This window comes from Temnothorax americanus, unplaced genomic scaffold (genome assembly GCF_048541705.1).
Source record: "Temnothorax americanus isolate GAGA-0224 unplaced genomic scaffold, ASM4854170v1 Scaffold203, whole genome shotgun sequence".
Taxonomy (NCBI): Eukaryota; Metazoa; Arthropoda; class Insecta; order Hymenoptera; family Formicidae; genus Temnothorax; species Temnothorax americanus.
The window spans coordinates 45,416-63,214 of NW_027509343.1; the positions used below are offsets into that span (position 1 = coordinate 45,416).

The window sequence follows — 17,799 nt, forward strand, 5'->3', positions numbered from 1 at the left end:
CTTGAAAAGGTCACTCAAAGTCAAGTCCATATATTCATCATGTAACCCCTTTCAAACATGCAACTTTTGTCTAGAACATTTTTCCGTATCTTCCATATTTTTATGGAATAAAGATATTTGCATGGGACGTTTAAAATGGGACACCCTGTATATATAACGCACTTCAACGTCTCTTCTTTAAGTTTGTCCAGGATACCTTACATAGATTACACTCCCTCTATGTATTTTTAATGACCAGTATAAGGATTATTAACGAGAGATCTATTTCTTTTGACAGAGAGAGAGAGGGAGAGAGAAGGGGGGGAGAGAGAGAGAGAGAGAGAGAGAGAGAGAGAGAGAGAGAGAGAGAGAGAGAGAGAGAGAGAGGGGGACTTTTTACAATTACACTCTCTGTACTTTCATCTTTCTCTGCTTAAAGCAGATCTACATATAAACTCGCTTTATTTTAAATACAGATAGTACAGTCAAGAAAGTAGCTAAAACGAATACGGTGAAACTTCGTTCCGGTACGTAACCTGTGATTACATTGTACATGATAACGGCAAATGTAGGCATACATTGCACAATCTACGTTGCGACAAGTTCTCTAAATTGCACCTCCTTGTTTTTAGCATTGGACGTAAAAAATTAGTAGTCGATGACTGCATATTATATACTTTTTTAATTTTGATAAACTAAAACACAACAATATATTGCATGTGTTATTTTTCATTTATTTTTTGTCAATATTTAAAAAAAATTATTAATTCATATACATTTATGTTGATAACGTAATCTTTTTCATAACTTTGTCCACAAAATGAATTACTAGGAACTGTTAACTAAAATAAATTTTTATTTGTTGAATCTACAAAAAAATATCTAAAAGAACAGTTACATTGCCACGCGTTTTTAAATGAGAAATCAACATCGTCGATAATTTTTCAAATAAAACTAATTTTTCTTACATATAATTTGTTTTGTCCAAATTTATTAACTTAACTTAATTAATCTAAATTTATTTTTATTGCGTTAATTAAAATTTTTATGTTCTAATACATTTATTATCTCTCCACAGACATTGCATGAAATTTTTATCAACTAAACAATTTTGTCATTAAGTGACATTGCGTACATCAGACGCTATAAACCTCCAGCAAATATTGCGTGGTACTCCCCTTTCCCATAGAAAGTCGTTTGATTGCCTAAATCCTTGAACTGCGCGAAAAATTCATATTGGCAAATATCTTTGCTTTTCATTGCCAAATAATGATAGACATCTCGCCTCCAGATTATACTTCAACATTGATTATACTCTAATATTGATCTTTGAACATGTAAACATATTTTATATTTGTTAAAAGAAACTTTGTTATTGTACAATTTTTTTTATAAAAAAAAGATATATTATATTGTAAATAGAGTAAATAATTATTAAAGTGGATCTTAACAGAACGCATATGCGAAGTTTTGCGATCTTCTCATTGAAAGAAATGTAAGTATAAATTGAAGGTGGAATGGATCGAAACACTTCCCCACTTAAAACTGGTGAAAGGATGACGCTGCCAAACTGGGTCGCAACAATTGACTTGATGCTTGATGCACGAACAAGAGAGAGAAATATAAGGGCGATATGCCATGTATTAATGCCATAAAACGTTTTATGCGATATTATGTAAATAGTATCCCCAACAAAACATATACAAGATGTAGAAGAAGGAAACCTTCATCCATGCAATAATCAATTTTTCTCACGTGCTTATTTCAATACAAATTATTTTTATAAAAAAGGTAAAAAAGGCGTCAAATACACAAGCAATATGTATGTTGTTAAACAACCCAAGTAGTAGTAGTAGCTTTAATTTTTCTTAATAAGATTATTAAGGCGCAATTCCACTGAGGCAACACTATATAAAGCGACATGTATAGTATGCCACATGTGATCTAGTGTCGCCTATTTTATTTTTGATGCGCGATTTCAAACCGTGCCACAAACTCGATGTCGCACGAGAAATTTGTCGCCCAATGTCGTATGCGCCTTGTCATTTGTGTTTGTAGTATTTTGTAAATTCAAAAATCTAACCTAAGTGGTAGCTTTATTTTTTCTTCACAAAATTATATTACCTATAATTTAACTCAAGTGACATGTATCTAACCTATAAGTGGTAGCTTTATATCTTTTTCACAAAATTATATTACGTAATTTAACTCAAATGACATGTATTTAAAAAAAAAGATGTGAAATCTTTATTTTTTTCTTCACAAAATTATATTACCTAACTTAACTCAAGTGACATGTATTTCAAAAAAAGATGTGAAATCTTTAAATTAAATTGCGCCAATTGTAAAGAGAATATGTATATTGCTTTGAAAGATAATTGTTATGCAACTACTTTAAAGAAATAAAACCCAAGTGGTATTTTCGTATTCCTATTCAAGGGTCTTCCTATTCTAAACCCAAGTGATAATAGCTTCTTAATTCTCTTTAACAAATTTTTAATATTACAAAGAATCATTTTAATTACAAAGAATTAAAGAAGTAACAGTACAAAATAAAAATATTTAATTAAAACAAAATAAATAAATTTTTCTTGTAAAAAAACTTGGCGCTGTTTTTTTACTCCTGTCGCATTCTTTCCTAAATTATGTTTATTGTTTTTTATTCAATCAAAAATCTTAATACTAATGTTTAAATTTTAATGTTTCAAAGTCTAGCAGCGCCAAGTTTTTTTACAAGAAAAATTTATTTCGATATAACGGAATAACGACCAGAAGTCAAAATTCTTTACAGAGCAATGTATTACGACAACCCAATGTTGGTAGAGAAACTCGCGCCAAGCAAAAAGCGGAAGTTTCGCCGTTTAAAGAAAAATCACATAAAAGATGCGTTTTTGCAAACATCACCAATGTTACTCTACACAATTATTATATCAAAATTTAAATGTATATTTTGATTTAGTGGTAAGATTTAAATGCAATTTTTAGCTCGATTGTTATGTCGACGTCCACTCTTTCTTCATGAAAATCAAACCACTATTTTTTTAATTTATCCCAAACACAGCATTGTAATATTTACATTAATGTTTATTATTTCACATTTGGTAGGCCATTACCACATCGCTGACAGGGCAGAACCATACATTGAAAAAGATGGTTACTCAAACCAAATCAGTTGAAAGTAACGTTGCTTTGCCAGAGAAACCTGCAGACGTTGCTGTATCAAAAATTGTATCGGCAAAAGCAAAACTAGTACCTCGTGTTAAGCCTATATTATAAAAAAAGATGATAAAACGGAGACTGCCAACAAAGTTGTAAATAATAAAATGAGTTCAGATTTGGAGAGATCAGAGGATAATTTGTTGTACGTCAGTGCTTTAGAAGATATTACAGATAGCGTGATAAGGACTCGTAGGAGCAGCAATAAGGTAAACAATATATTTTCTGCAATATATTATTACGTACAATATTTTAGAATTTACATTTTCTTTCAATTTTTTATTTATTTGAGAAAACTTATCAAAAACTTAGAGATTTCTAAAGATAATTTCTTTAAAAATTTATGAAATTAAATTTATACCTTAAACTAAGATAGGTTCATACCGTATAATATACTTTATCATGCAATTTACTATATTTTGTTTTACTTTATTCCGTGTATGCAGTACTAATAGACTAAATATATACAGGTTGATGAAAAAACAAATGAGAAAAGGGAGAAATCAGTGGAAAAACAAACGGAGAAAGATGAACAAAGTGGAACCATCGCCTTCTGCGAGTGAGGATAAGGTTTTGGCCGCCAGTTTGTTGATCGCCATACCTGTAATAAGACAATTACCCGAAGGTGTCCAATGGGATTTTGATGTTGAGTATTGGCTAGATCCGTACCAGGTGTCACACTATGCGATGGACATCTTCGAGTATCTGAAAGAACGAGAACGCCTATTCCCCATCGGCAATTACATGGATCGGCAAGTATGCCTCTCGCAATGGATGAGAGCGTTACTAGTCGATTGGATGGTCGAGGTGCAGGAGTCGTTTGAGTTGAATCACGAGACCTTATATCTGGCTGTAAAACTGGTCGATCTATACCTAACAAAGATGACAGTCGGGAAAGAGACTCTACAACTGCTCGGCGCTGCGAGTCTTTTCATAGCGAGCAAGTTTGACGTAAGTTTTATAATATCTATGCTACACAAATTTTTGCCTGATAAAATTGTGCTCATGTCGAGCAGTAAACCCAATAACAAAAACTTATTCTTAACTTTAACTTTAGGAAAAAATACCACCAATAGTGGAAGATTTTTATATATGTGACGGCGCTTACACGCAAAGGGAGCTGATCAATTTAAAAATAGTCAATTTTGACCTGGGAATACCTCTCTCTTACAGATTTCTTTGGCGTTATGCCAGGGTAAGATATTCACAAAGTTAATAATTTATATCGGGTATCCCAGAAATTATTCTGTCCCAGGATTTAAATGAATATATTAGGCATTTTACATTATAGTAGCAATTAGCAAGTGGAAGATTCGTGTTGAATTCTCGTGTTGGAGTTTGAGCAAAAGCGCTTGACATTTTTCTTTTTCAATATGTAAATTTTATGTACTCAACTAAACATAATATTTACTGTAGAAAGAAGTACATATATTAATTTTTAAAACATCAGGTTGTAGAAGATTCTCTAATAAAATATCCGTCTTATTCAAATGGAATCTATATAAACGTATACTAATTCAATCACTACTATCTGAAAATAGTGTGCCAAGGTGTCTATGCCCACGTTAACTCTGGCTCGGTACATACTGGAACATTCTCTGATGTGCTCGCAAAGATCTGCACATTTCGGGCCGATTTCAGAAGCGACGCCTACTGTTCCCCCACTACCGCTCGATCTTCGACGGCCGAGCCGCCGCGGCGCCGCTCGCGTTTGTCACGCTGTCCGCTCAGGAGCGTACCGGTGGAAAAAATATACTAGGATCGTACTTTCCGCTAATTAAATTTTAACTTAAAGTTTTCTATTAAGTATACTGTTATATACATGTTTTATAATAATATTATTATGAATTGACGTAATTTTATAATAATATAGTTATAATAACGTATAATAATTTTAACAATAGATTTCCACATCACCCATGAGGTACTATTGCTGATGCGTTTTTTTTTTAAGTGATTTCCCCAGTAGGCCTATTCCACTAAAAAAAGAAGAAAATAATAATTAAGATAAAAATATATGGCTCGGCAGGAAAGAAAGTAAAATTCTCTATCGCAAAGTGTTTTATAAAAAGGAATAAGAAATTGTGCGAAGGAAATAAAAACTAATTTACATGAAAATATTTTCTACTTAATTAAAAAATAAATATTTAATTTCTGGGTTGTTTGCACGATTTAACTAATGATGGTATTTCTACAGAAATGTTGGAAGAATTAGTTAGCATCAGTGAGGATAATGATGCATCACTCAAAGCAGATCGTTTATTATTTTTTATTAATTTCAATTTTGAAAAAGAACGTTCACACAAATATGTGGAGCCAAACATGGAAAAAATTCGAAGACCAAAATTTCTGAGAGATGGATAATGCGATGCATTTAAAATTTAAAAAAAATCAACTCCTTTTTCTGTTCGCGTTTTTAGAGACACATCACATTGCAAATCACAAAGTTCTGCTTGAAGATTTAGACTTTGTTCTTCGATTTGCACAGTGAGAGGATTTTCGAAAAAGATTAAATCTTTTCTAAGGCTCTCGAAATCTTTGAAACGCGTATCAAATTGTTCTATGAGGGATTCTATTAAAAATATATATTTCTTGAAATTGCAACTTATGCCATGTTCTTCGACGAGATTTTTGCAAGATGGATAAAAATGACAGGTGTTGTTTTCTATATGGCTTTTAAATAATACTAATTTTCTTCTAAACGAATCAATGTGAGAAACTAATTGCGAAATATTTTGCTCGGTCTTTTGCAGCTTTAGATTTAAATAATTCAAATGATTCGTTATATCTGTTAAAAGTGCGAGTTCGCAAAGTGAGTCTACATTTTGCAAAAAAGATATAAATTCGTCATATTTTGTATCAGATAGATCTTGCAAGAAAAGGAGGATTTCTTTTCTTATAGCAAAGAACTTTTCTAGGCATTTACCTGCACTGAGCCACCGAACTTCGCAATACAGAGGCACATCTGTATAAACTGCGTTATGCTCTTCGAGAAAGAGTTGAAACTTCCTATGCAAAAGAAATTTGTGACCGCCTTTAACAGCATTAATAATTTTAGTGACGACTTGCATTGCATTACACAGTTTAACAACTTTCCCACATAACGCTTCTTGATGAATAATGCAATGTATAAAGGGGATTTTCAAATCTCGCTGCTTTATTTGACCGAGAAGTCCTTTTTTTGATCCTGTCATTGCTTTTGCGCCGTCAGTAACAATCGCTGAACATCTTGAAAAATCAGTACCAAATTTTTCAAGAGTTTGATTAACAGCATTGAAGATATCGATACCTGTTGTTGTTTCATGCAATGGAACGAAATCTAAAAGCTCCTCGACATATGAAAAATCGTTTTGCACGATTCGAGCAAAAATGCTCAATTGACTCACATGTCCAATATCGGTGCTTTCATCGAGACATAACAAATAAAAAGAACAAGACTCTAATAAAGATTTTAATTTTTCTTGTAAAGAAGAAGCAATGCAATTTACACGAGATTTTACAGTGTTTGGGCTTAATGGAATGCTAGCAGCTTCTTGAAGAGTCAATGATTCTCCGAATGACTGTACTGCTGTAATGAGGCAGTTTAGAAAAGATAAAACAAATGACTATCAACCACAGCAGGAAGATGCGCTGTTTCTTAATGGTTTTCACTAACGTTTCACGACGTGCGCAAGTCCTGTGTAAGTTTATAAAGTTCGAAGACATATATTGATAAGAAAGTGAACGTGCTTTTTTGTGCAATAGTGATAGTGTTACATGTGATGGTGCTGTGTGTGATATAATGCTATCTGTGACAGCGATACATGTTAAATATTATGTATTTTAATATTTATTGATATATGTTGTACATATTTTATATTTTACAGTGTATCTGTGTATATTATGTCTTTCTTCTTTGACATATTCATATACACTTGAAGAATGGATGGTAAAAAAAAGTATGAGCAACCTTTTGACAAGGTATGGGAAGAAAATTTTTTCGCATTTATTTGTAATAAAACCACTTGTCTTCTGTGTGGTTATCAACCCTCTACTGTTAAAAAGTATGTTGTTGATAGACATTATGAGAATAAACATGTCAGTGAATATTCGAAATATGTGGGCCAGGAAAAATTTAATTTAATTGAGGGATTAAAATTAGTTAATCGGGAAAGTCGTAGTTCGGTCTCTCATTCCAATAATACTATAACTTCAACAAAAGCTCTTGTTGCATTTTATGCCATATCTCATGTTATTGCCAAACATGGTAAATCGTTTACGGAAGGTGAATTTGTGAAAAAATGCCTTATTACAGCAGTACAGTCATTCGGAGAATCATTGACTCTTCAAGAAGCTGCTAGCATTCCATTAAGCCCAAACACTGTAAAATCTCGTGTAAATTGCATTGCTTCTTCTTTACAAGAAAAATTAAAATCTTTATTAGAGTCTTGTTCTTTTTATTCGTTATGTCTCGATGAAAGCACCGATATTGGACATGTGAGTCAATTGAGCATTTTTGCTCGAATCGTGCAAAACGATTTTTCATATGTCGAGGAGCTTTTAGATTTCGTTCCATTGCATGAAACAACAACAGGTATCGATATCTTCAATGCTGTTAATCAAACTCTTGAAAAATTTGGTACTGATTTTTCAAGATGTTCAGCGATTGTTACTGACGGCGCAAAAGCAATGACAGGATCAAAAAAAGGACTTCTCGGTCAAATAAAGCAGCGAGATTTGAAAATCCCCTTTATACATTGCATTATTCATCAAGAAGCATTATGTGGGAAAGTTGTTAAACTGTGTAATGCAATGCAAGTCGTCACTAAAATTATTAATGCTGTTAAAGGCGGTCACAAATTTCTTTTGCATAGGAAGTTTCAACTCTTTCTCGAAGAGCATAACGCAGTTTATACAGATGTGCCTCTGTATTGCGAAGTTCGGTGGCTCAGTGCAGGTAAATGCCTAGAAAAGTTCTTTGCTATAAGAAAAGAAATCCTCCTTTTCTTGCAAGATCTATCTGATACAAAATATGACGAATTTATATCTTTTTTGCAAAATGTAGACTCACTTTGCGAACTCGCACTTTTAACAGATATAACGAATCATTTGAATTATTTAAATCTAAAGCTGCAAAAGACCGAGCAAAATATTTCGCAATTAGTTTCTCACATTGATTCGTTTAGAAGAAAATTAGTATTATTTAAGAGCCATATAGAAAACAACACCTTTCATTTTTATCCATCTTGCAAAAATCTCGTCGAAGAACATGGCATAAGTTGCAATTTCAAGAAATATATATTTTTAATAGAATCCCTCATAGAACAATTTGATACGCGTTTCAAAGATTTTGAGAGCCTTAGAAAAGATTTAATCCTTTTCGAAAATCCTCTCACTGTGCAAATCGAGGAACAAAGTCTAAATCTTTAAGCAGAACTTTGTGATTTGCAATGTGATGTGTCTCTAAAAACGCGAACAGAAAAAGGAGTCGATTTTTTTAAAATTTTAAATGCATCGCATTATCCATCTCTCAGAAATTTTGGTCTTCGAATTTTTTCCATGTTTGGCTCCACATATTTGTGTGAACGTTCTTTTTCAAAATTGAAACTAATAAAAAATAATAAACGATCTGCTTTGAGTGATGCATCATTATCCTCACTGATGCTAACTAATTCTTCCAACATTTCTGTAGATATACCATCATTAGTTAAATCGTGCAAACAACCCAGAAATTAAATATTTATTTTTTAATTAAGTAGAAAATATTTTCATGTAAATTAGTTTTTATTTCCTTCGCACGATTTTTTATTCCTTTTTATAAAACACTTTGCGATAGAGAATTTTACTTTCTTTCCTGCCGAGCCATATATTTTTATCTTAATTATTATTTTCTTCTTTTTTAGTGGAATAGGCCTACTGGGGAAACCACTTAAAAAAAAAACGCATCAGCAATAGTACCTCATGGGTGATGTGGAAATCTATTGTTGAAATTATTATACGTTATTATAACTATATTATTATAAAATTACGTCAATTCATAATAATATTATTATAAAACATGTATATAACAGTATACTTAATAGAAAACTTTAAGTTAAAATTTAATTAGCGGAAAGTACGATCCTAGTATATTTTTTCCACCGGTACGCTCCTGAGCGGACAGCGTGACAAACGCGAGCGGCGCCGGCGCCGCGGCGGCTCGGCCGTCGAAGATCGAGCGGTAGTGGGGGAACAGTAGGCGTCGCTTCTGAAATCGGCCCGAAATGTGCAGATCTTTGCGAGCACTAAATTGATCAGGTTTAGCGATAGTAAAATGGCAGCGGCGGCGTTGTTACTCGCGTTGCTAATGAAGGACTTAAGAGGATGGAATCCAATATTAGAATACTATAGCGGTTATAAACTTGACGACATAAGAGATATTTGCGATCTTTTAAACCAGAGCTTGCATAGGAAACACGAAGAAGCATTAAGGACGTTCTCTCGTCCTTATACTAGAGAAAATCGATTTTCTTGGGATTTTCTTGAGACTGTGAATATACATTAATTTAGGTGTGCTTTATGCGTGGTATAAATTTCAGTACCTCTTTCGGTATAAAAAATCAAGATACTGAGCTTCAAAGTTTCAACTTTTACTAATGAAAAGGTTTTTCAGGCCAAACAGTAAGAGATACGAGGTTGGTTAAGAGGACCAAAGTTGCTCCTCTCGTCGAGTTCTATAAGGAAAAAATGCCAAAACTAAAAAAATTAAATTAAAAAATTTTTTTTTGAAACTTTGAGGCTCAGTATTTTTATTTTCTATACCGGAAAAGGTACTGAAATTTATACCACGCATAAAGCACACTTAAATTAACGTATATTCACAGTTTCAAGAAAATCCTAAGAAAATCGATTTTCTCTAGTATAAGGACGAGAGAAGAACGTCTTTAAAGACTGTCCACAGCAAGTACAGTCACAAGTAAGTATTTACTTTTTGCTATGTATTTTTTTTATATATTGAACATGTTACACTTTATATATATATTATACACGTTATATTATACATAATTTATATATACATATATTGAAACATATTTTCGTGAATAACCAATGTTTATTCGATTTTATTTGTATTCTAGGATTTTCTTTAAAATAGCAAAGCTGCCCCTAAAAGAGACTTTAGACATATAAATAGGAAGAGTACTGAAGTAACTTGTAAGTCAAAAAAAGTACTCCAAATTCAATATATAAATACAGGCAGATGAATCATCTTGATAACAAGGCATTAGAAATTAAGACTAGTCGCGTATTGAATTGTTGGACAACCTAGACATTAGTTAAGTGATCGTTAGCATGCGAATAGCGGCGCTGGTCTCTAAATTGTATAATGCGTGAAACAAAGGCGTAAAAAACGTAAAAAATCTCAAATGCATGTCAAAAAATTTTGTCGCGAAACTTCATTGAGTTTTTTACGGGTACACTAGATAGTATATTGACTCATTATCTTTATTATTATTATTATTATTATTATTATTATTTATATACATATATGACGCAGTAATCTTTATATCATTTTACAGTCTTTGCTATTTGTATAAGTCATTTTACTAATTCTTTTCCTTTTTTTTATTAAAAATTTATTTTAGCGCCACGCTTTTGTACCTTGCGAGATGAATTCTCAACCCGAAATTTCATATCGGGTTTTTTCAATAAGCGAGAATAGACTGAAAAGTAATGCACATGTGCTCGATCAAATTGCTCGTAAATGAAAAGATGTTTTCAAAATTTAAAGGAAAAAAAATTAAATTTATCTGTTTTTTTTTTACATGATTGCCTTATAAACCAAATAAATTTTTCCCAGTGAAAAATTTTTTGTGCGTAACTCCGTTCGCTTAGCTTCACCATCTACGGAAGAGTAAGACACCTTTTGAGAGGAGAGATGCAAATCCTACGCGATGACAGATTCATCAACCTAAATTGAATGTTTTACATTTGTCGCAGCAGGCTTTATTGTCACATGATTTTGAAGCAATTAGCTTCATATTTACAAAATTTTGTTCCGAGGGACCACCGTGCCTTGAGTAATAATATCAATTCAACACTCTAAACAATGACTAAATTTTATTAAATTGCGTATATTAAATTTAATTCATATAATATGCTTAACTCTATTTAGACATGTACTGAGAATCATTGAATATGGCAAATTTTTTGCACATTTATTAAGAGTAATTGGAACGAACGCAACATACTGTCCCTATCTTGTGCCTCAAGGTAGTTGACCGTGTGCGTTGCTTTTCAGCCTATCTCCCCGTAATTAATCTTAATCTTTTTTCGATGTCTTTCACGACGAAAGATATTTTAAGATTGTACTTCCGATCGCCGATTGATAATACGAACATGATTACACGAAATGATTGTGCGACAGGTTTCACCGGAGATACTGCCATGTAAATAGATGTGGCGCGTTAAAATATACATCGTCCGTTAGGCATCGGTATTTATGAGCAGTCACTTTACTGGTTTATGGGTTCGAACGGTTAACTGCAAAGTTGTAAGCTGTATGGTAAAAAACAGTGCGAAACGATAGATCTATGCACAAATATAATAATATTCACAAGTGAAGTAAAATTAAACCTTTTTCAAAAAAAGGTAAAAAATGCGCCAAGTACACGCATAGTAGTATATATGTATTATGTTGTTACCTTGAAAAAAACAAAGTGGTAGTATTATACCTCGAAATAAGACCCTGTACATATTTATACAATGCGTAATACTACAAAAAGGCGTGATATCTGTACAAAATTACCTTTAAAAAAAAAAGGTAAAAAAAGGCGCCAAGTACACGCATAGTAGTGTATATGTCGTTACTTCGAAAAAAAACAGTGGTAGTATTATACCTCACAGAAATCTAAGTAACAAGTGGTAGACGTAATCTTTGTATTTCGAAAAATCTCGAAAAAACCTAAGCAGTAGTATCTTTACCTCGAAAAAACCGTAGTAACAAGTGGTAGACGTAATCTTTGTATGTATCTCAAAAAATCTCGAAAAAACCTAAGTAGTACTATCTTTATCTCGAAAAAACCGGAGTAACAAGTGGTAGACGTAATCTTTGTATCTCCAAAAATCTCGAAAAAACCTAAGCAGTAGTATTTTTATTTCCAAAAAATTATTACTCAAGTGATACACATCGCAAAATTACGTTACCTTATCAAGTGATCTATTATTACAATTACAAAAAAGAAATGATATCTCTTTTTAAATTACAGCGCCAATTACAGAGAACATACACTGAGAAAAAAAATTTGTCAATTCTAAGAAATATTTAGTCCGATACGTTCAACTAAACATTTTAGATAGTTAACTAAACATTAGTTGAATTAATTAATTCTTGATTTAAGAAACAAAATAAATTGTTGAAACAACTAATATTTAGTTAACTAATTAACATGTTTAGTTGAACGTATCGAACTAAATATTTCTCGGTGTTAAGGATTAAGGTAAAATCAGGTGGCAGGGCGCTGTCGCGAAAGTAATCGCCCCTGGCGCAAGCACAAACAACCCTCGGGCTTGACTCGACCTTATCCGAGATCACCCGAGTATCGCGCTACCGTTTCGACAGCGCGATTGCAAAACGCGCACGCGTATTCCGAAATATGTATACCGCGCAACGCGTTACATCGCGGATCGATGTGATTCGCCCTTCGTGAGGCCCATACCCCCGCCGAGGGTCTCCTATCGGGACGAAGGATAATCGATATCGATGCGCGCTCTCTTCTGTTCTCTGCCGCGACAAGAGACACATCGAGCCGGGCGTTCGCGACATTGTGCCTATCGGGAGTGGTCTCGACCGCCAGTGCGTGAAGTCCGTAATCAAGTTTCATCGCGAGCCGCATCCGTGAGATCGCCGCGTGAAACATCTCGAATCGCTCTTTCGCTCGTGCCGCGAAGAGTGAGCCGTTTTCCGACTGCGAGGAGTTCGGTACTGGGGAACGCGAGACGCCCTGTGCGAGGGAGTTTCGAGCGTACAAGTGTTGTCGCGAGCGGCCTTAGTCGTCGCGCAATATCTCTCGTCAGACGAGATTGACGAGTTGTCGCCCGCAATCGAGTGGGCCACGAGCATAAACAGATCACGTGATCACCGCGTGCGGTACCGTGATCCTCATCTAAAAGACCGTACAGACGGCGAACGAGACCGTCACTTGAAGTCAGCCCGGGTATCGTGATTGCAACAAGTGTTGTGATAACCGAGCGTAAGTGCAAGCGAGCACTTCTCAATAACTCAGCGTAGGGAGCTCGATCCCGATATCGACCCCTCTCTCGCGGCCATCTTGACGTGCCGCGCCGTTCGTGAACACGGACCATCATCGTGAATGTAAAGCGTATAGTGATTGTGTAAAAAGCGAACTCACTATCGCGTACCCGAGACCAAGGGAAAGCCTGAGCATCTCGCACCTCGTGACCGCGGTCGCTCGTCTGCTTCGCGCCAAGATATCCGTTGACCGCGAGCAAGATCTCCGGACGCGAGGGCGGTCATCTACCGTTCTACAAGATTTCCGTTTCGCGAGCCACGCAGACAGAAGGAGCGACTCAAGATTTCCGTCCCGCCATCCCGCGAATGCTCTGGGTGCTCGGGTGCGTGAATGCGAGAAGTACTCTATGTGCAATAAAGTGTGTTTGTCAGAAAACCCGGCGAGCGTTTTATGAACCCTCTTTTTGCTACCTCCTTGGTTCTTGCCCCGCGCCCTGGACAGGGTGGTCCCGGCATACTTCGTGTCCCGAGGGTACCTCGGTCGCGCACGAAACATCTGGTCCTTCGAGCCGGATCGAGGCAAATCTTGTAGCGAAAAAGGTTAATCAAGCACATTGACCGGCACCATGAGTGAGCAGCTGCTCGACAAGCAGTCACAGCGATTGCGAACCGTCAATCGCGCGCTCGAAAACTTCAAGAAGATTGGCAAGAAAAACTTGACGATAGCCAAGATTCGTAGTCGCATCACTGATTTGAAGGACGTCTGGGCAACAATCCAGGATGGACATTTCGCCCTTCGAGCCGCTATTCCTGCTGCGGAACGAGTAAATCACGAGTACTTCAAGGATCAACATTTTGAGGTCTACGAGGAGAAGTACAGGACCGCCTTGGACTACATGCACGAGTGTCTGGAGGAATTGGATCCGTATGTAAGTCCGAACCAGTCTGTCAGTTTCGGGCCGCATTTCCCCACAAGTCCGTCGTCCGCGTTTTCTTTGTCTCATCTTCCGCCGATAAACCTTCCTCCGTTTGACGGGAAGTACGAGGAATGGGAGAGCTTTCGTGATCGGTTTGCGTCTCTTATAATTAATAATAAAGACGTCTCAAATTTCTCGCGTATGCATTATCTCATTTCATGCCTTCTGGGTCGCGCTCTTGAGTGTGTGAACGATATCAGTGTTACCGCGGAGAATTTCGACATTGCGTGGAGTACGTTAAACGCGCGATTTGAAGACAAACGTCGTTTGATCAATATTCACATGTCGACGCTGCTGAATTTGCCAGCGGTCGCGAAAGAATCCGCTCTTGAGTTGCAATCATTACGCGATAAAATAAATTCCGCCGTTGCAGCTCTCGACAAATTGAATCGCACGCCTGAAGAGTTATGGAGCGATATTCTCATCAGTCTCGGGTCACAAAAACTCGATGCAGTTACGCGAAAGGCATGGAATTTAAAGTTTGGTGAAGCTCGACATCCTCCGTCATACGATGACTTTAAAAAATTCTTGGATAACCGAATCCGAGCTCTCGAAAATTGGAAGCTCCCCCTTTCTTCCTCCGATAAAGTGAAAAATTCGAATGCGCAAAAGATTAGTGCTAACGTGTGCGCGAAATCGTTTCCGCCGTGTTCGTTGTGTAAAGCGAAGCATGCTTTCTACGTTTGTCCGAAATTTACCGAGAAGAGTCCGAATCAGAGGCGAGAACTTGTGCAGAAAGAGAAACGGTGTTTCAACTGTTTAAGTTCAAATCATGGGGCAAAAACGTGCTCCAGTAAATATTTATGCCGTCTTTGTCAGAGAAAACATCACACGTTGCTCCATGTAGATTCCGACTTTTCCTCGAAACCCGCAGAGGTCACGGCGTCAACCGACACGCCGAAACAAAGTGAAACGCCCAGTAGCGAAGTGAGCTCATTGTTTGCGTCTTCGCACACCACTCGTTCGCATGTTTTGCTCGCGACAGCTTGGCTTACCGTTAGCGCGTCTTCGGGCCGTTCTGTGATTGTAAGAGCCTTGCTTGATCAAGGCTCCGAAATGACCTTTATAACCGAGAAACTCGCGCAGTGTTTACGGCTGAAGAGAATTCGAATGCCAACTTCGGTTTCGGCCGTCGGGTGTGTAAATGCCGGGACGTATCGATATGCCGCGCGAATAACGATCTCGCCGAAAGGTAAACAGACTCCGGCATTCTCGACGACCGCATTAATTTTGAAATCGCTAACGGCATACGCGCCAAAACGTTTGCCGCTCAAGGCGACGTTGGCTCATCTCGAGGATCTCCCATGGGCTGACCACGACCCCATGAGCGCAGATCCCATTAGCATTATAGTAGGCGCGGAATTGTATAGCGCTCTCATTAAAGACGGAATTCGAAAAGGGGCGGTGGGACAGCCTATCGCTCAAAATTCGATATTGGGATGGGTAATATCGGGACCTATCACTTCTAGTCAGGTGGCCTCACATGCCATCTCGGTTGACTCGTCACACGATCGACCTTCGTATACTGTGAATGCTCATCACAGTCTCAATTCCTTGTCGCTCGATCAGGAACTCCGACGGTTTTGGGAGGTCGAAGAGATTCCGCGAAAGATGACTCTCACTCCCGAGGACGAAAAATGCGAAGAGCATTTTTGCCTCACTCATTCGCGCTGTCCTGACGGACGCTATATTGTACGTCTTCCATTTAAGGAAGGCCCTCCGATCGAAATCGGACATTCTCGCGCTATCGCCGAGAGATATCTCAACGGGTTAATTCGGAGATTCGATGCTCATCCTGCGCAACGGGACGAGTACTCCGAATTTCTTCGCGAATATGAAGCTCTCGGGCACATGAGGGAAGTGCCCGCTTCCGACTCCAATGATACGCAATGCGTTTTCATTCCGCATCATCTCGTTATCCGGGAAGACAGTAAAACTACGCATCTGCGTGTCGTCTTCAACGCGTCATGTCCCTCTTCTAACGGATCATCATTGAATGATCATCTTCTCTCGGGTCCTAAACTTCAACCCGATTTGCCAGTTGTCATTCTCCAGTGGCGGCAACATCGATTTGTGTATACGAACAACAAACCATTAAATGCGAAAAGTCCGCTCTTATCGTTAAATCCATTTGTGGACCACGAGGGATTGCTTAGAGTCGGAGGACGCTTGAAAAACGCTCCGATCTCGTTTAATTCTAAGCATCCAATTTTACTCGCGTCACATCCGTTAGTGACTCTACTCATTCGGCAAGCTCATTCGCGAGTGCTTCATGCAGGCACGCAGCTCACGCTCGCAACACTGCGACAGGACTTCTGGATCTTACGAGCTCGAAGCGCGGTCCGATCGATAATTCATAAGTGCGTGGTTTGCACGCGTGAAAAAGCGGTCGTGCCCCAGCAGCTCATGGGAGATCTTCCTACCCTGCGAGTGTCTCCGCCATCGCGCAGTTTCTCACATTGCGGTCTCGATTACGCGGGACCCGTACAAGTTCGCGCTTCCGGTGGCCGCGGAATTAGTTCACGAAAGGCGTATATCGCGTTGTTTGTCTGTCTTGCAACCCGCGCGATCCATTTAGAATTAGTAGGAAATTATTCCACACCCGCGTTTCTAGACGCCTTTTCTCGATTCTGCGCTCGTCGAGGATTGCCGAAGTCAATGTACTCCGATAACGGGACAACGTTTGTCGGAGCCAATAAAGAGTTATCCCAAGCATATCGCGCAGCCGTTAATGATCCGAATTTTCTCAACGCCACCGCTTCCGATAATGTCCAATGGCATTTTATTCCCCCGTCTGCGCCACATTTCGGTGGTTTATGGGAAGCCGGAGTCCGGAGCGTGAAACATCATCTCCGTCGGGTACTCCAGAATCACACGCTCACGTTCAAAGAGCTTACGACTTTGTTGTGCCGAATCGAAGCGTGTCTTAATTCGCGTCCTCTCGCTCCGTTGAAAGATACGCTCAATGATTACGAGGTCTTAACGCCCGGACATTTTTTAATCGGATCGGCGATCACGGTCAATCCGGAGCCATCGCTATTAGATTTGCATGAAAATCGGTTGTCGAGGTGGCAACGAGTTCGACATTTGACCGAGCGCTTTTGGAAATTGTGGCAAACAGATTACGTTAACACGTTGCAGCAGCGTGTTAAATGGCGAAAATTGCAAACGCCCGTGAAAGTTGGGCAGCTCGTTTTATTGCGGAATGCCACACTGCCTCCTTGTAAATGGGAGCTTGGTCGAATTACCCAGTGCCGCGCCGGTTCCGATGGATTGATTCGTGTTGTGAATGTCAAAACCGCGACGTCCGAGTATACACGGCCGATAGTAAAACTGTGTTTGCTGCCGATTGACTGTGAGACGCGTTCTGACGAGACTTCTAGTAACGATTCGACTTCTCTTCAGCCTTCGCGTCGCTGA

General features: G+C 37.7%; 1 protein-coding gene and 1 pseudogene across 2 annotated transcripts in view; both read left to right on the forward strand.

Moving 5' to 3' along the window:
* The window catches only part of LOC143897600 (G2/mitotic-specific cyclin-B3-like), a 31,609-nt pseudogene extending 18,045 nt beyond the window's left edge, over nt 1-13,564 (forward strand). The window contains exons 2-10 of the transcript XR_013256962.1: nt 2,771-2,940; nt 3,085-3,404; nt 3,666-4,146; nt 4,253-4,390; nt 4,737-4,798; nt 6,009-6,011; nt 9,457-9,703; nt 10,074-10,129; nt 10,290-13,564. The product of XR_013256962.1 is annotated as a G2/mitotic-specific cyclin-B3-like (transcript). The remainder of the gene's footprint in view (nt 1-2,770; nt 2,941-3,084; nt 3,405-3,665; nt 4,147-4,252; nt 4,391-4,736; nt 4,799-6,008; nt 6,012-9,456; nt 9,704-10,073; nt 10,130-10,289) is intronic.
* A 464-nt stretch (nt 13,565-14,028) lies between these two features.
* LOC143897601 (uncharacterized) lies at nt 14,029-17,799 on the forward strand. Its single transcript, XM_077406410.1, has one exon. The coding sequence runs from the start codon at nt 14,029-14,031 to the stop codon at nt 17,797-17,799; it is 3,771 nt and encodes a 1,256-aa protein (XP_077262536.1).